General features: G+C 31.0%; 1 protein-coding gene across 1 annotated transcript; it reads left to right on the forward strand.

Annotated features, from left to right (window-relative positions):
- The first annotated feature begins 1,511 nt into the window (after positions 1 to 1,511).
- LOC130642153 (uncharacterized) lies at positions 1,512 to 19,525 on the forward strand. Its single transcript, XM_057449243.1, has 9 exons — positions 1,512 to 4,981; positions 5,217 to 6,073; positions 8,431 to 8,496; positions 8,621 to 8,924; positions 11,406 to 11,557; positions 11,760 to 12,105; positions 13,718 to 13,831; positions 13,904 to 13,947; positions 18,828 to 19,525. The coding sequence occupies exons 2-9, from the start codon at positions 5,458 to 5,460 to the stop codon at positions 18,878 to 18,880; spliced, it is 1,695 nt and encodes a 564-aa protein (XP_057305226.1). The 5' UTR covers positions 1,512 to 4,981; positions 5,217 to 5,457; the 3' UTR covers positions 18,881 to 19,525.
- Positions 19,526 to 20,338: the final 813 nt, after the last annotated feature.

Here is a 20,338-nt window from a genome sequence, read left to right on the forward strand (position 1 = left end):
TAACACTTCTTCCAACACCCCCTTCACTGCCCAACATCAACTATGTAACAGAAGTTCTCAACTATCTCTAACGAGCCACTGTTGTACATCATTGAAGCTGGAAATACTTCATTCTCTATATCTCACCTTTGCAATGCTTGCATACAAACTGAATGTCAGCTCTTAACCTTCAACCAATACTACTGCACTTCTTATATACCCAAAGCTTGCAAGTCTGACAAAAAAATTGAGTTACTACCAACCCATTTCCTGCAAACTCCACAAGGCCACTTTCAAACTGCAAGGTCACACTTGGCTGCAATGCTACTAATCATGGCCTTAGACTTTGCTGTGTTCATCCTTATCCCTTTCTCTTCTAGTCCTTTCTTCCACTTCTCAAACTTTTCAACTAATTCTTCCATCGACTCTGCTATGAGAACCAAATCATCTGCATACAATAACTCCCATGGACAACCTGTTCTGAACTCCATCGGCAGCGCTGCTAAGACTAGAACAAACAACAAAGGACTAAGTACAGAACCCTTATGTACACGAACATTTGCACTAAATTCATCACTAAGTGAATTGTTAATCCTGACACGACTTCTAGCATTGCAGTACATAGACTGTACCATCGTAACTAGCCACTTATCCACACCTAATTTTCTCATAGGCCACCAAATAACTTTATGTGGCACTCTTTTAAAAGCTTTCTCTAAATCTACGAAGGCAAAATAGAGATTCTTAAAAATACTTTTAGACTAAATACTTTTCCTGAAGCTGTCTGAGTAAAAATATTGCATCTGTAGTGCCACACCCTGGAACAAAGCCAAGTTACGTCTTATCTATATCAATTCTTTCTCTAAGTAACTTATCAATCACTCTTTCAGTAACTTTCATTACTTGATCAACCAACTTCAAACCTCCATAGTTACCTCTTTCTAATGCATCACCCTTGCCATTGAAACAATTCACTATTACATTCGACTGCCACTCACTCGGAATAGCACCATCCTTTATAATCTGATTAGCAAGACTTGTAATGAGCTCAACTCCAATATATCCAGATGCTTTTACCATCTCTGCAACAATACGTGATACTTCTGCAGCCTTGGTAATATTCAATTTCCTAATAGCCTCCTCTACTCATTCTGTCTTGACCCGCATAGCTGGCCGTTCTACAACATCAACATCAGACAAATTATCCTCATCCCAATCAAACTCAGTGTTAAGCAACCTCTGATAATAATTCTTCCAAGCTGCCCTTTTCTCATCCTCTGTGCTAGCCAAAACACCTTCATCATTACGTATACACTTCTTGCCTACAACATCTTGATTAGTCTTCTTCATTTGCTTTGTTATCGTGAATACCTCGTTACGCTGGTCTTCCCTTCTTAACACATCTGCAAATCTGTTTTTCTCTGCTTCTGATTTTGCCTTATACACTGCCGTGCGAGCACAACACTTAGCTTCTAAGTAAATATTTTTACTACCACCTGACTTCCACTCTTTCCAAAGTTTCCTCTTTTCCTTTATACACTGGTCAACCTCATTATTCCACCACCAGGTCTGTCTATGTCTGGATGGTCCTTTCGTGCACCCACAGGCTTCATCAGAAGCTTCTAGAAGACAATTCTTCAAAGTAGTCAAAGTACTTTCAACATTGTCACTATCACATTGACCATTGTGGGCTAACTGTTAAACTTTTGCCCTAAATTGTCTTGCTACAATCTCTTCCTTCAGCTTCCAGACTTTATGACGGGCCTATGCTTTCCCTTGGCTTCTTTCAAGATAATATCACAAACCAGCGACCTATGCTGGGAAACACACTATTCCTCCGATATAACTTTCACGTCCTTCACCACTTTCTTGTCTGACTTTCTAACCAGGAAGTAATCTATCTGTGTCTTACAACCACCTGACTCATATGCTATCAGCCTACTCTGTCTCTTACTGAATGATGTGTTGCAAACCACCATGTAAAAAAAATTACTATTTATTTTTGATTTTCTGATTTATTAAAAAAAAATTAGAAAACAATCTGACCTAATTCGCTGTTTTGACTGTTTCTAGCCTCCACCAATTGTTGTTTGTAAATATCAAAATACCAGTCTAAAAAAAGATAAAGTTTGCTTGCTGAGCTATGACACATTTGGTGTACAGAATTTCAAGAGATTCAAAGGAGAAGAGAAATAAAATTACTTTAGGCTTTGTAGTGCTATGATTGACTAAAGGAGATAAACAGAAATCTTGCTAGCATATAAAAAGCATAAAGTTGAAAAATTAGATAGAACAAAGTATATATATATATGAAGTAAAATAAAAAGTAAATAAGCTTTTACTTTGTTAATGGCGTAATACCAGACAGCTAGCTAGCTATTTGTGATGTGAATTTTTTTATATGGAGAGTGGGATCTTCAATCCGTCACTGGCAACAAGCTAACTCACCGACTACCAACTCTCCAACTACCTAACTTCCTGACTATAAATTTCTCCTAAAAATGTTTGCACTTTTTAAATTTGTTTTGCCCAAGTTTTAAAGTGCAAAACATGTTGAAGATTTCTAAAACAGCGTTTATGCATGTTTCTCAGTGAAAATTATTATTCCATGGTGGACACATAGCATAAGAACTAAGCGTCTAAAATAGTGACTGTCTCATAAATTCAGATTTATGAGAGGATAAGGCTTTCAAATACATGCGTCTCTAGTTAAAGGAGGGTAATCAATTTTACATTCTAAAAATAGGAGTCACGGAACAAGTCAACATGTTAGGCATCATGGATCTTTAAAATGATAGATTCGGGCTTAAGTCAAACAAAAATCAAACACTTTAAATGGTCATTGTCTAGTAAACCAAACTTCAGACAAAATGGTTGGAAAATTGGCAGAAAATACAAGTGGACAAAAAGTTTACAATTCAAAGGATTTGGTATGTTTATTCGGTAATAACTATTTTTATTTGAGAATCTGAACTTTTTTTAGAATAAAGAAAAATATTAGAAAATCAAGAGCATAGATTCTACGTTCCTTTTTGATTGTGTAAATTTGAGCCATTGGACTATTATCAAGTTTAAAGCATGCCCAGAGTTAACCATAATGACAATTTTAAACTAGATTTTTATATATATAATTTTCTGAAACATATCAGGAAATACTTCAATTCTTATTATTTGCTCCTTATCCATTTGCACATGCAAATCTTTAAAACTGTTCCAGCTATAGATATTTTACAAACATTTTCTATTTTAACAATGTTAATTTTAAGGACTGAAAAATTGTTTAATTTCTTTCTTTTCTTTAAACCTGCATTAAATGTGTAAAGTTTAAATGACACAACATGAATGACAGACATTCTGTTTCGCTAACTGCTTTTTTTAACAGAAATGACAAAGCAATAAAATTGTGAAAATCACAGTGTTTCAAAGATGACATTGTAAGGCATATGAAATATCGTTTACAATTCTCAAAACTTCTGTCATCATGACCTAACTGTTTTACGCACATGCATAATACCCAGTCCGTGATGATATTTGCCCTCATTCGAGTGCTGTCTAAGTTCCAATAAGTAATGTACAATTTAAACCAAAAATAAAAAATTCTCCTTAAAATGTTATTAATATCTCTAAATGCATTGGATGGTTTTTGTACTTGTTTTACTATTTTTTAACAAAATTTAATCCCATGGCAAAAGACAATTATTAAAGAGCAAGATTTAGTCTTTAGACAAGGAGGTGGTGAGGTTAGAGCTAAGAGGAGAATTAATATGGCCTTTACTTGAATTTTTGCACCTGATGTGTAGTCATAACCTTTAGACTGAGTGTGTTAAACCAAGATGTGCAATTTAAGTCTGCAGCTATTTTCTTTTGTTTTGTTAAGACACTTTATTAAGAAACTTTAAGATATATGTGTGTCATCTAAGATACACCTGAAAAGGAACGCACATCTTTCATTATAGTAATTAATTATAATAAATAAAGTAATTAAAAAATTATGATTTTGGAGCAAAAGAGTGCAATTGCTTGCTATTTATCTAGAGTAACTAGTCAATGTTTGATAATGATGTAAGGTGTATGCTACTCTTCCTTGAGGGTACATAACCACTTAAATTGGCTGCATTGTGTGTTACACAAAGCGATGAATGTGCTGAAGATTAGATTTGCTAGTTATGTACCTTAAGGGAAGAAATTATTCGTGGAAGAAATTTGTGCAGAACTTTTTTTGCGGAATTAATTTTTGCTGTTTTTGCCTAAATCCGCAAAAATTAATTCCGCAGAAGTGAAGAAATTTTGGTCATCTGCAAAAATAAATTCTGCAAAAGGGGAGTTCAAAAATATTTTCAATATTTTCAGTGACGATATTTGATCTTACATTTGTGACAGCTTAGTATTCTTATGATACAGCAGCTTAGTACTCTTTTTTTTAATATTTTGATGAAAAACAGAGAGATAATATTCGATAAATCAAATGTTTTTTTATACACTTATAGGTACTAAATTAGGATTTTCCTGACTTTCGATTTACTAAATTTCTTGCATTCTCAAATTTATTCCGCAATATATCTTTTAAGGTTGCTATCCGCAAAATTGTATTCCGCAAAATATGCCATTTTTGGGTCACTTATCCACAAAAATAAATTCCGCACAATTTTCTTCCGCAAATAATTTCTTCCCTTAAGGTAGTTGTAAATGTATTTAACAAAAGCTCTAACAAAATAAAGAAAAAGACTTGCCGATCTTTAATAAATGTATAACGCCAAAAAATAAACAAAATTGTTAAATATTAGAACAAGCTTTTAAATAAGAATCAATGCTTACAAATGCTCAAAATGTAAACTAAGCATTAATTAAATATCAAACCGGAAAGATTCTAAGGTTTACTTATAAATAATAGTTTTTGTCTATGATCTTAAAGAAAGGTTTTAAAGTTGTTTTGCAGGCAGAGTCAATGCAAAAGTTCTAATTTAAAGAGAAAGAAAATACAAACCATGTCATCATAAAGAAGGTATATATATCTATAATAGTGCTAAGCCTGCATATAATTGGAACATTAAAATTAACTTCTAATCTTTATATACAGATTTTTGACTGCTGCATCTTCTGTCCTTTAAGTTTATAGAAGTGTAAAGGTTTTGAATAAATTGCGTATTACCAGCTCTCTCGCCTGTAACAAATATATCTGTGTTCTGTTCTGTTCTAGTTGTTGTTGATAATTCAAATCATTCTCTTATTACTTTTAGGGAAAGACAGTATGTGAGGTGCAATGAAAAAAATTGCCCAAAAGCAGTGGAGATATATTGCAAAGAATGCCTTCAGTATCTGTGTTTAAAGTGTTCGGAACAGTTACACAAAAGCTTATCTGGCCATACCTTGATAAATGCTAAATATTCCACAAAAAAAGAATCCATCGAACCATATTGTGTAGACCATAAATGCTTTCAACGATATACTTGCACAAGCTGTGATGCCACTTTTCTTTGTATGTATTGCAAACAATTGTATCACATAGATCACAATGTTTCTTTATTAAACACACATGTTTTAAAGGAATATTTTACCAGCCAAAAATTAAAGTTGCAAAATCTAAAGTGCGATTCTGGTCACGTATCTGCTCATGCAGACACATTAAAAAAACGATTGCGCAATGCCAAACTATGCCTCATTAATAATTTTATTGTAAAAGCTAATGAAACTGAAAACATGTTATTGGCGAAGTACGATGCAAAGCGAAAAACCATTTTAGATGACTTCAAGGAAATAAATGTACACAAGCAAGCTTTATTAGGCCAACTTGAGTTATTAGAGAAAAAGACTGACATGCAGATTATGCTAGAATCGGGAAAACTTGTTACTGATGTTGAATCTTTTATGTTAAGTAATCAACATCTATTTGAATCAGCTGAACAAGTACCTACAATGCAGATTGCTACAGACTTTGACATTGCTGGAACACTTCCTTTGGGATTTATAGACAACACAATTTTAGAGTGCAGCATTAAAGGTGTAAACTTTTCATCTGAAGCACCAATAGAGTTGTTGAACTGTGACGGCATAGAAGAAGTAACCAAAGACTTACTGACTTGTCAATTAAATGATGGTAACATTACTTTTGTACATTAATATTATTATTACAATCTATAGTACCTAGGAAACCAATCATAAGCAGAATTAATTTTCATAGACTTTTTCTAATTTTTTGTTAAGTTAGTAAAGTCGAATCCATGCAAAATCTTTTAAGGGACTGATTTGCAATAATATGAATTCACGCAAGAAGTGCTTGGTGAATACCCCATAAAAATAAATACACAAAAATGTTCAAGGAATCAATGACCAAAAATAAATTCATGCAGAAATTTGTCTACTCAAAGGTAGATCTTCCGTAAAACTTAAACCTTCATGTGATCAAAGGATATAGTTGAACTTAACTAATGTTCAAATTATGTCTCCATTAAGCTGATTTTGGTTAAAACACAAACAAAAATTTGCAAACTTTGTAATGGTTTTAAAATTGTCAAAATTAACATCCCTTGGGACTATTCGTGGTTCACAAAAACCTTTATTTTTCATGAAAATAATAAAAACAATTTGAAGCTGCATGTTTTTTAATAAAAAGGTGTATATATACGTTATGAAAAATGTTTTGTGGGGGAAAGTGTTTTTAGGTAATTTTTACAGAAAATAAGTAACATAAACTTATATAAAAGCAGAACGTTTCTTTCCTGATATCCATCTGTCCATTCTTGTTGTGAGGTAATTTTGGAAAGCTTTCTTACCATATTAAATAAAGTTACTATTCCATCAGTAATAACCAGATCCAAATAACCGGCCCTACTTAAATAACAACGACCAGTAAAACGTAGTTGTCCATACCTAAATAAACATTCAGGGTATAATAGCAGATTACATGATGATTAAGAATTTCTTAACTTTATCTGATAAAATATCCAAAGATAATTGATGTAATTTTAATGATAATTTGCTGGCTAATGAAAAAATCTGTTTGACAATGAATATACACCCTTTCCCAAATAAATACTGGGATTATTGTCCAGGGTAATTTTTTAACAAATTCCCAGGGTAATTAATACAATATTTTTAAGCACTCTTAACTTTGCTACTCAGTATTCAGCAGCATAGCAAGGTTAAAATATATCTATAATCTGTTTTTAATTTTAGTTTATAATATTTTCCTTTTAGTTTTACAAGTCAAAAATAAACCTATTTAAAAGTCTTTTTCAAGATTCCTGTAGAAATTCGTGCACAAAGTTGTGAGCACAAATAAATAAAGTTAATAAATTATTCACCTTTAGGTAGATCATGTAGCTAGCTACATTCCTTCATCATGGATAAATGTATCATCATGGCCTTGTGCACAGAATAATTATTGTTGGGCTTATAACTGTTCAGCACATAATCATTGTAAAATGAGCACTTTCTACGACGTTATAGATTTTTTTTATCATATTTAAGTTTTTTGTATTGAATGTAGCAAGGCTGCTAAATTTTGACCCAAAATGACATGCCCAAAATGACCTGTCACGCTGAAATAGATCTCTTTAAACAAGTTTTTTGCTGGTTCAGAAAAATTCTTGAAACAACACCATAATTATAATGATTCCTCACTGGTTTATTATTTTTTCCTTGTTGCAGAAATTGTTTAAGCTTTATGATGTTATTTTACATTGAGCTATTAGTTTAGAGTAGTTTAGAGTATTTCTACACATTCTATAATCTTTATTATTAAGGGACTATTTTCTGGCGTATCCGTTACAAATTAGCCCTTTTTCCAAATAAAAAAAATCAGATTGGCTGAATTTAAAAATACAAAGAAAATTTCAAAAATAAAACATAGATTATAAAAAAAACTTCCCGAAAAGACAACAGGAAAGAAATCGGAAAAGAAAGGGCTTGTTCAAAAACAAAGATATTATATCCAAAAACCCAGAACAATGAAAAATAGAAATTTTTTTTAGTAAATATAATTTTGTCTCTCTTAATTTTGTTATTGTTTTTATCAAACAATTTTTTTTTAGAAGTCAGTAAGTAGATGTATAGTTGTTGTTTAAAGGTGTTGTCACTAAGTGTTTGAAAAATATTACCACTTTTGTTTGAAAAATATTACCACTGTTTAGTCATTGTCATTGAGCGATATAAATATCATGTCCTGAACAACCAAGTTTAATCTAAGGCTATACGTTTCTACAGCTTGTTGTTATTAACGCACATTAATAGATGTAGCTGTTGAAACCCAGAAAATAAACGTGTTTCTTAATGGCATGATAATATTCATATTATTCAATTCTTTTTTTTTTGTATTATGCCATGTTATTTTTCAAATACCTCAGCTAGTTATTCTGATGAACACTTACAAAGGCTGTGATAATCACATGCCAATCTCACATTTATTTTGGTAACAAATCCAAACTTGTTACTTTATCTCTCTTTTTATTTCAGGTAATGGCAATAATATCTTACACTGGAAAAGAAGTGGTCAGTTATGTGAAGAAGCTTTTCTTTCAGGTGCATTACCCATAGTTTTTTATATTTGGGCCACTAAAGTTAGAACCTAATAAAACATGATACAAACTAGATTTGAAATTCTCTTATTTGATTTAATTTGTTGCTAATGCATACATATATGTAGGTGATGAATTCAATATGTCTGAAGTACTGTATCAAATGTTTCAAGATGCTGTGAGATTCGGATTTTCAAGTTATATTTCCTCTGATCAATACATCCAACATTCTGCATATGTTCGTTCGTTGTTTCAAGCGAGATATAACCTAGTGGTTGATCAATGCAAGTGTGCATCTTGTAATACCTCCATGTTGCCAGAGTTATATCATTGTCGCATTTGCAATATAGACTTGTGTTCGGTTTGCTATCGGCTGAATATGGGTTTGCTGGTGCCTAATCATTTGAAATATCATAAGATGGATTATTTGAGGTATCATTATTGTTTTTAATTTTTGTGTTCCATGAATTATAATATTTTTTTCAGCAGTTTAAATTCAAAAAAACTTACTGTTAATAGTAATCCGAAATGGTTAATGATGTCGAACTTATGAAATGAAAATGTTTAAAAAAACTTTTTTCATTCTCAAGATTTATGTTTAAAGATTTAGACATTTATAATTAATAGAGTTGTTGCTGTAAATAAAACAAAACAATTTTTTTATTACAAATTCATATCAAATTTTGAGCTTTTGGCGGTAACAATTCACTATGATCAAGTCATTATGTACAAACGCCTGCAAAATCATTTGATTAGCCATTTTTTTATAAAAATTATAAACATGAGTAATAAATTAAAAAACCTTCCTAATGCCAGAACAATTCTAAAGGCATGGATTAAACAGTTTTATTCAGTAGATGTTTGTCGCAGCAACAAGCTGCCCTGCAATGTGAGTCCAAATTATTAATTATTAATAATTTGGACTCACATCAAAGTCGACAAAGCAAAGGTAACATTCCCCCAAATTGCATATAATACAATCACGGTGGACTGTCTAGCCTTTGTATTTTTTTCTTTCAGTTAAGTGTTCTTTTCAGTTAAATGTTCACAAATCCAACTTAAATATGGGGTTTATTTTTGCTGTAAAAAGTAGTGTCGCAACTACTACACGAAAACGATAAACTAATTCGTATTGTAAAAGTTTAGCCTGTCTTTCCTAAAATAAAGTAGTCTAACAATAGCTTTAAAAGTAATATACAAATTGCACTGAGGAAATTTACTGCGAAAAAGATTTTGTAAATGTTAAACTCTACCTAATAAATTATCAGTATACTAATTAATTTAACTTTTTAATCGAGAAGGCAGGAATATTAACATAAATTAACTAGACTGTTCTGATGGTTAAATTTAATAACAATTGTTGATGTTTTTTTCTGGAAGAATTGCTGTTTCCACAAAGTTTAAATTATTTATGTATAGGGACAACCTATATCATGCTTCTTGTAAAATGTGGAATTTATAAGCTCAGAAGGTTGTACCCTACGCAAATGTTTCTGTAATGTGTCTCAGATTTTAGATAAATGCCAGTTTTCCCCGTTACAATATCACTGTGATTCTATTCTAGATGTGTTTGTTAATGGTATTCAGACATAGTTATTAATCTATTAACCAGAAAAACCATCTAAATTGCACAAAATCCCTTTTTTCTAGCTGGAAAACGTTTCCCTACATAAAGGAGTTCTGCAATCCCAGATAATTTTGGCTGTTCTTTTGGCGATATTCAAGGCACCATAAGCTTTACTCTGAAAGTAGGTTAGCTGCACTCTCTGCAATCTTCGCATTTTGAAACAACTTGCTCCATAACCCACAGAGATCATAGAAAAATCATAGAAATTGGACGTGCTGATGTCAATACAAAAAATCACACTGTTAGATCTTGGATTTAACCAAGTAAACTAAGTTCTAAGTCTATAATCTACTGTAAATATTGAAAAGAAGTAGTGTGTGTTACTAACATAGAAACCGGTTTCTCATTTGTTTGCGGCTACTTGCTTTAATTCATGTCCAGGATTGTAGATTTCGAGGAGTACTTGCCTTGAGTCTGATTGGAGATTTTTTTCAGACTTGGATCTAACCTTGGGTATATCACCCTGTATTGCCATACCTCAGCTGCGTCTACATGTTTTTCTGATTTCTGCCTCAAATAAGCGTAGTTCTTCAAAGCCCTGAAGAAAACATGGAGACTTTGCTTTCAATCCATTTAGTCAGCAAGATACTCTTGAGATCCTAGATATCTCATACCTGAGTTCTCTTTTGCTTTTACTTTCCTTGGTGAACATGCAACATGCAACAAGTAAGTAGCATCATTTTCTTTACCTGCCTCTTAAAACCACTTTAAATTCCTCAGTTGATAATTTCTTAGAGAGTTAACTCCTACTAATGCCAGCACTGCAGTACTTACCAAACTGCCGCTGTGAATAAATAACTCGCAAAATGTTACTCTCATTTGATTCTGCAGTTTAAGTACAACAATGGTGTTATCTCTTATCACTTCTTATTGGTGCACCATCATAAAATTAAAATCTCATGTCGCACACACTATAACAGGGATGTAATCATCCATTTTGCAAATTTAGACATAAACTGATAATTAAATCAGTGTTCAGGTGTTTACTAAGACAACTAAGTGTTGTTGTACAGCAAGGCCTGTTGCATGACATGAAAAATACAAATGATCTGTAATAGTTAACACTAATTCAAAGTCTATATTAAGTGGAATTTTCTTACTTAAGTAAGTAGGAACAATTTAAAGGTATGGAATAAATTATACGCAGCTGCATGGAAAGCCAGGATTAGTGTTAATTTGTCTAACTTAAAACAAATTCACACTTGGTGTGTTACTATTGGGTATTCCCCATTAAACATGTACTAACAAAAATTTATGTTTTAATTGATGTATGTTTATTTTTATAGTGACGTTTGTGCTACCTGCAAGAGCTACATCGTTGGAAAGTATATTCACTGCAAAGTATGTAACCTCAACGTTTGTGCTTATTGTTATCAAACGTGCAAGTTTAAGCATGATGATCAACATCAAATATCAGTTTTGAAATATAATCTTGGAGGTAATGACATTTTGTATACTATGCCATCATTACCATTTTTATTTGGAATTAAAACTTCGTTAATGTTTTGCCAATGCAATCGTTGCCTTAATAAGTATAATTTGGGTATCATAAATGTCCTTGTAAACCTAAAAAATGTTTCTGAGAACGCTGACTACAGGCCAAATTTTAAATTCCAAATCTATTTTTTTGTCCCCCCTAGAACTTATTGACTGTATGTCAGAAGAAAAGGAATTACCGCTGCTGGCTCTTCATTCAAGGTATTTTTCAGATGCTCTAAAAATAGGCGTTGGTGAATGGAAGAATTCATTTAGCAATTGGGATGGGAAAATTCAGAAAAATATGAAGCTAGCTGTTGCAAGATTTTCAGAGGAAGGTTTAAGCAATGGAATGATTTGCAACTCATGCTTGGTTGATCTTGCTGGGAAGTGGTATCGGTGTTTAGACTGCTTTGACCTTGATGTGTGTGACTTATGCTACCTGAAAGAAATTAGGAAGACAGAATTTACAAACGGTCATGATGTGAAACATACAGTGATGAGTTTTCGGTATTATTTTCCTTCACTTCTTCTTTAATTCTTTTGTAGTTAAAACTGTTTAAAATTCTATCTATTGATTACAAAAAGTTAAATTTTTGTAAAGAAAAGCAGAAAGAACCTAAAGGACGTAATTAAAAAATCAGCAAGCTGGGCAATGAGGAAATTGGTGATATCTTGAGAAAAATATGTCTGTCTCTATCTATATTTCTCTCCTCACCAAGATTAAGACAACATTGAATCTCCCGTTTTAGACCAAGCTACAGTTTTACTTCCCCCTTCCTTAATAAATTTTCGTCTACGGTAATGGTGGGTCCCTCTTGTAATTGATATATCAAGAAATGTCAAAATAAAATATCCACATTTCTATTTTTGTTTCGTAAAATATGCATGCGAAAATGCAGAAAGACATGAAAAAGAGGTTAATTTAAGAAAATTTCGAGATGCTAGTTGTTCACATGCATGTTTGAACAAAATGTTCCCTTTTACAACTTTTAACTGCCACTTGCACATAATCGTAGTCAACTCAATTATAAAGGAGGTAGTGGTAGTGCTAGTGTGACAAAAAATATTGCAGATTTTAAGCACGTAATTTTTTGGTATATGTTAGCTAGTTAAACCTAGAATGATGAGAATACTTTTTTATTTTACTGTTTTTTAGTAAATTTTAAGCTGAAACTTAATGTGCACTTTACTAACTCTTAGTGGCACTTCATATTACTCTTCTAAGTTCAAAATAAATAGTAGTAGGAAGCTAGCATTACTACTAAGCAAAACAGAAAGTAGCTACAACCCTAAAGGAAAAATATGTTGAGAATTTTATTTTGAGCTTTTTCTTTTCCTAAAAGGAATGTTATTTACTAAATATGGTTGATGCTAACAGAAGTTTTCCAGAGAGAAGGAGGGGACAAATTTAAGAATTGGGATATCAACCCTTCGTCAATTTTATATATTTTATAATTTTAATTGATTTTTTTTAACAGATGCGATCTAGGACAGAGGCTCAAAATGTGACAAAAATAAACAGGAAAATCCCAAGGAAGGTGTCTAACTTGCATTAACAAGTTAAATTGATATCCCAATTCTGAAACCACAAATGTGAAAAATGTGTGTTTCAAATACTTGCAAAACACCCTTTGTTGTCTCATTTAAAGAAACAACAACGGGGTAAAACACCTGGTTAATGTTAATTTTGCAGATATTGTTTAAAAAAAAGTACACTCAAAAGTTTGTTTGAAACAATTCAAGAAGCCATCTAACTACTTATCTCGTCATATTAAAAATTTAGCTAATATGTAGCTCGTATAACACTTAGAGTATTAAACTGACCATTAGAACGGCCAAATGTGTGGGAGATACATGCTTCTATCCAATAGTATTAACAAATGTTATTAATTAGAATGTATGACAAACTAATTTTGCACATAATGCGATTGAACAGATTGCACTAATTCATTGCAAACTATAAGAATGTTCTCATGGCTAATCTTGCTTTCATGTTATTCAATTTTTTTTGGTGTATTACTTTGCGGAACAGAAATGGATGTTGTGCCAAATTCTGTAGGTTGATGTGGAAATTCAGTGTAACAGAGAGAATAATTGTTATTTGTTTTTTTTGTTTTAGATACAAATGCACCAATTGTCGAGGATTTATAATTGGCTCGATTTATAGTTGTGCAGATTGTGTAAAGAATGAGTTGTGTACTCTGTGCTATAAATCAAAAAAATTTCCATCAAGGTGAGACGGTGTGTGTTTTTTTTTAAATAATTGTCAGCGTTTTCTATTCGTATATATTTTTTTTGTTTTTAGTCACAAGAGCTCTCACAGGAATATGAGAAAACATCACAATTATGGTAAGTTTTTTCATATACCTTTTGTTAAAATTCAAGCAGTGCAAACTCAAAATATAAATCAACTAAATTTTTTTTATCCTACTGCATTCTGTCGCCTCTGTCAAAAATTTAATCGAAATGTAGACAAGTTTAAAATTTTCAAAATATTTTGTACACCAGTTTGCAAGAAACAATTCTAAACCAACAATAATCAGTTATTTTGATAATTTTGCATGAAGTCCCTCCTGACAAACAGTTACACCAAATGTATAAAAAGAACAATTTGCGGAGGAAAACCAAATGAACAAAAATCATTTCTTTGCATTTTGCATGTTGTAAAATTTTTCACAAAACGCAAAAACACAATTTTAAACACATTAAATTTAGTGAAAAACCAGTCAAGAATTTTAAAGTAAATATTTAAAAAAAATAGCTTGCAAGGTATAAAATCTGATTCGAATCTAAATCAATAGTTTTAACACCTAAGGTAACAAAAACAGTTTTGTTTTATGTCATGAAATTGTGACCCGAAACTGTTAAAACCGCAACCTGTAGAATAAAAATGAACTAACACCAAAATCAGATATTTTATACAAAACAGAAAAAGTAGCACACGAGAAGAGATTTGTAAATCATTTTGTTATTGTATTCGTTGGATAGAATATTATGGTATACGTTATTGCATAGTCAAGCCAAAGGTTGATGCCAAATGTGAACAATAAACAGTTAACCACACTTTAAATATTGCATAGTGCTTCTAGCCGAATTTTTTATCTGAAATGTAAAAAAATGGTTTTCAAAAATATGTAATCAACACCAAACGTTTTTTTGATATATTGCATACGGTCCTTCCTCACCTAACTTTACACAAAATGTCAAAAGGAACGGTGTGTCGACCCTAATCTAACAAAAATCAATTTTTACACTGTCATCACCACCCATAATATTTCAAATCTCACACAGTATTCTGCTACAAAAGTTTACATAAAATATATATAAAAAATAACAGCTTGTATGGTGTGAAACTAATTGGTTAAAACTATTTTTTGGCCAATTATATATTGGGAATGCAACAACAACAAAAAACAGTCCTAATGTTACAACAACAACAATCAATCTAACTGTTCATTTTATGCCCATTATTTAGTATATATGTTGCATAGAAAGTAAACGATTTGCAAAACAAACAAACAGTTATTTCAGTAATATTGCATATACAATCTTTTCGCACAAAAGCGTACACAAAATATACAATGGTTGTATAGAGTAATTCTGATTTAACAAAAAATCAAACAAAATTTTTTCAGTATACTTTATGTCAGTGTCTTCCACAAAACTTTTACCTAAAAGTTTCACAAGCCCACAACCTAACAATTTAGATCAGGCAATTTGGTCTATTTTAAACCATCCTGTCCCAAAAAAGTTTATATAAAATGTAAAAATATAGCGGTAACACAGAAACTTTCTTTTATTTTGGTATTCATATTGCATATGCCTTCTATGGCAATATGTTAATTCAAAATGAAAAAGAAAAAAAAAGCAACCTGCAAAGAGTATAAAATCAAAATCACCTGGCAATTTGCACAACTGTTGACACTAAATGTAAAGGAGAATGGCTGTGTTTAGTAATTCTAAATTAAGTCAGTTCTTTTATCATGTTGCTTATTGTCTTCACCCACAAACTTTTACACGAAAATTTCAAAATCAACAATTTAGAAAAAAGTAAATTTATATTTTAATAATGTGTATTTTCTGTACGTTTTTTCAGAAGTTTTTGCAGAAAAAAAACTTTGCACAAAAAAGAATCAGGAAAATATTTACATTTTTATGAAATAAATTTTCAGGTTTGATAACGTTTGATGCGTTATGTGATGCGTTTTATATTATATATAATGTCAGAAATTTTTTTGGCCAATTGGTCAAATTAGAATTGGAAAACAAAAACACATGAGTCGTAATGTTAAAACTACAACAATCAATCTAACAGTTCGCCACATGCAACACATAAAATACAAATTATTAAAATAAAAATTATTAACTACATTCTTTTATTTTAATCCATTGTATACCGATCGTCTCCCACAAGTTTTATCAAAATGTAAAATTAAGAGGTTAAGAACAAATCAAGTTCGCAAAATTGAAATATTTTGGCATAAATTGCATAGCCTTCTGAAACAATATTTTAATCCAAAATGCCAAAGAAAAACAGATTGCAACAAAAATCAATTATTTAGCCAATATTGCATACAGTTCTTTCCTACAAAACCTTACACAAAGTGAAAAAAATGAATGATTCTATAAAGTTACTCTGATTCAACTAAAATCTGTTCTTTTGGTATTTTGCATTTTGTCCTTACCCATAAAATGGTACACAGAATTTCAAAAACCACATTTTGGAACGTATTAAACTTAAATAGAGAAGGATCAGTCATTTTAATATGCTCCACACTTCAGTAAAAATTTATATAAAATAAAGAAATACGCAAGCATGCAAGGTGCAAAATCTAATTCATCTCTCACAAAATAACATTATGTGTCAAAGAAAAGGTTCATTTATATATAACATCTAAAACAACAAAATTCAATTCCTTCAGTTTATTTCATTTCATTGTATATTAAAAACAACTAAGATCAGGTATATATGGCTATTACACATCCTGTCCCAAAGAGGTTTATACAAAATGTAAAAAATGAGCGGTAGAACAAAATTTGCAAATTCTCCTTATTTTAGTATTACATGTTGCATTATGCCTTTTACCAAATACGTTTATTAATCTAAAATGTCAAAAAAAAAGAAGCTTGCAAAGAGTACAAAATCAAAATCAACAAATTAGTTTTTTTTGGGTGTGATCATTGGCACAAAAGTTTACACTAAATGTGAAGGATAATGGTTGTGTTTAGTAATTCTAAATCAACAAAAGTCAGTTTTTTTATCATGCTGCTTTATTGTCTTTCCCGCAAACTCTTGCTAAAATCAACAATTAGGAATTACATTTATATTTTGAAAATATGCAATGTTTGTACTTTATTATTTGGAAATTTTTGCAGGAGAAAGAACTTCGCTAATCAAAAAAAGAATCAGAAAAATGTTTACATTTTTATGGAATAAATAATCTTCAGGTTGATAACGTTTGATGGATTTTGTGAGAATTCCACTTAATGTATAATTCGTGTTAGAATTACTATTTTACAAATTCAAAGATTTATTTACGGGTTTAAATGAACACAATAAGCCGGGGTAAGAAGTAAATTTAGGAAAAATATTGAAAAAATTTCTTGGTGGTTAAAACTTTCTTATATAACTTTTTACTTATATTTTCCAAAACCATGGGGTTTTCTTTCTGGAAAATTTCTCACAATAAAATATACCACAGGCAGTTTTTTCACCATAACCTTAGCACGAAAGATATAATACACCAATGACTTACAAAGTCTAATTCTACAAAAAGTAATTCTTTCGGACTTTTCAACAAAAGTTCATATTACAAAATTTCAAGAAAAGTTTGTAGTACACTATTGTTAGAAAGTCACACCATCCTTTCCTGTACAATTTCTTAGCCTTAAAAGCTCCCTTAAATTATATTGTAAAATAAGATTTTACAAAGACCAGTTCCTTCGGTGTAAACATGCAGTACTCTCCCACACTTTAGCTACTAACCTTACCACATGTTAAATAAGATTTCTTTTGTTTTGTTACACAAAAGGTGAAAAATACACTATTCTTGCATAAAAAGTGTCAAACTATCCGCAAATAACAGGTGCATTTAAATACTTCCCTAAAAGGTGTCGTGGCTTGTTTCATCTTCCATGCTTCAAGCTTAAAATGTCTAGTTAAATAAATTTCTGCCATATACCTAGAAAAGACTGCTAAGATTTGTAGCTACAGAGATAGCAACGAAACTAGGTTAGCTAGGTTTTGGGTAGCTTCAGTTTAAACCTAACGTTAGCTAGCTACAGCAGGTAATAGCTGACAGGCTATATTTAAACTGGAGACTTCACTATGTATAAAGATCACGGTAACATATATAAGTTAGATTAAAATTTTACTTCCGAGCTGGTTGTTGTTGGTGGCTTGTTTATATGATGATAGCTAGCTAACAAATATGTTTCGCATGAATAATATCATCAAAACTGGAAAAAAAACAGGAAAACCTTACACAAACCTTGCTATGTTTAATTTGTTTAACTATGCTCTTCTTCAAATGTTTTTGTAAAGATTTATTTTGAAGACAAGAGTAGAAAAATGCTGAAAAAGAACAGCCATCTTTTTTGTAAATATAATTTGCGTTACTTTATGCGGGGAACTTCATTAACAGTTCGTGTAATCTATGAATATCTAAGCTCGTTAATTCATATGTAACATATACCTATGTAAATATATAGGGTATGTATTTACTTATATCGTAAATAGCCGAGGTTATATAGTTACAACTTATATGTGATTTCTACGAAGTACCGTTTTAACTTTTATTTTAGTAAATTTTAGCGTAACGTCACTCTGTAGGAGGGCAATGCATGAGCCATAGGAAAGTGACTGGTAATTAAGTTTTTTGCATTTTCGTGGAATGTTTGCGGTTGATAAAATTCAATGGATTTTGCGGGAATTCGGATTTTTAAATAATCTCTGACAATAAAGTATGCCACATAATATTTTACCTGCAGTACTACAATGAAAGTTTGGCACAAAATGTTAAAAACAAAATCGTGTCGGAACATCTACAACAACAAAAGTCACCACACTTTAGCTTCCACCCTTATATAAAAAATATTTTGTCAATTACATGCATTTCTCTTTCATGTGAATGTTAGCAAAATATGAACACATTCGGTGATATAATCGGTGTAATGACATTGAAGCATCCAGATGAGGTATTGTATTCTAATTATTCTTGCTCTTTTAGCTTGTAGTGGGAGAGAGTTGGAACATATCGCTGATTGGCCTGTCGATATTTGAGAGAATCATAAAGTATATACACTTCGCGGTATAAGCTGTTATATTTTGCAAGTTTTATTACAATAATAATTACAATATTAATTCAATATTTGTTATGTAATTATTGTTTCAATTTTGATAAAATATTTAAGTTTTAAAGTTGCTTATAACTCTTTTAATAAAATTTTATATAAAAGAAACTTGTGATAAGTTTGTGCTCCTTTAAGAATATTAATGTGGCTTTTTGTAAGTTCTGGTTGAATAACTATTATTTTATCTTTTCTGTTTTTTATACACACTTTAAGAACTTTTGTAGTCGTTTGTAAAATCGAAGTATAGAATCATGCTATTATTAAGTTGTTGTGGTTTCGTTTGTTGATGTTGTTGGTGTTTTTTTTGTTTTTGTTTTTTGTTGTTTTGTTTTGTTGTTGTTTTCAAGTGGGGAGAAGAAAAAGTTATGTAGCTACCTTTTATCTAATCAATTATGGATATCAAATATTATATCCTCTGCCTAAGGGCTTTTTTCTTTTTTTTTTCCATTATCAGGATGACGTTCTGACATAGAAAGAGAGGCAAGGAACCCTACGATCGAGGTTGCAAATATTTCTAATGTATTTTCTGTCGTTTTCAATTATATTTGGGCGTACGATACGTTATTTTAAATAATTTAAGATGTTGTTTTTGTCCTCATTGCTCATATAAACTTACCCCCGACAATAACCTCGATTTCGTGTAACCCCCTACCATAAGGGTAGCATATTAGAATTCCTTTCATTGTGGCTTGATACGACCTAAACGTACTTGTTAATACAAAATTATCCTAATCGCAAATCATAATCTGCATTCGCGTTTCTCTTCATTACTATTTAATCTTTTACGTGCATCAAAACATTTGAAATGAATAAATGAATGAAAGTGTGAGAGTCGAAATAAATGAGTTTCCTTTGAAATAATTTTGTTCTGACGAAAAATTGATCTAATAATATCAAACCAATTTGATTTTATTAGATCAATTTTTGAATATTGATTTGTGTTTTTACGTCATTTTTGTTTATCGTTCTATTACATTTTATGATTATATGCAACAACTTTAAACCAATTTTAGTCAATTATTTTGAAAATCGATCTGCAAAATTGCTTCGTCTATTAGGACCTTTACAATATAGTTTTAATTCAATATTTGTTATGTAATTATTGTTTCTACTTTGATAAAATATTTAAGTTTTGAAGTTGCTTATAACTCTTTTAATAAAATTTTATATAAAAGAAACTTGTGATAAGTTTGTGCTCCTTTAAGAATATTAATGTGTCTTTTTGTAAGTTCTGGTTGAATAACTATTATTTTAATTTTTTATTTTATTTTTTATACACACTGGAGCACTTTTGTAGTCCTTTGTAAAATCAAAATATAGAATAATGATGTTATTAAGTTGTTGTTGTTTGGTTTGTTTTCTTATTGTTGTTGTTGTTGTTGTTGTT

This window comes from Hydractinia symbiolongicarpus, chromosome 4 (assembly GCF_029227915.1).
Source record: "Hydractinia symbiolongicarpus strain clone_291-10 chromosome 4, HSymV2.1, whole genome shotgun sequence".
NCBI classification, from domain to species: Eukaryota; Metazoa; Cnidaria; class Hydrozoa; order Anthoathecata; family Hydractiniidae; genus Hydractinia; species Hydractinia symbiolongicarpus.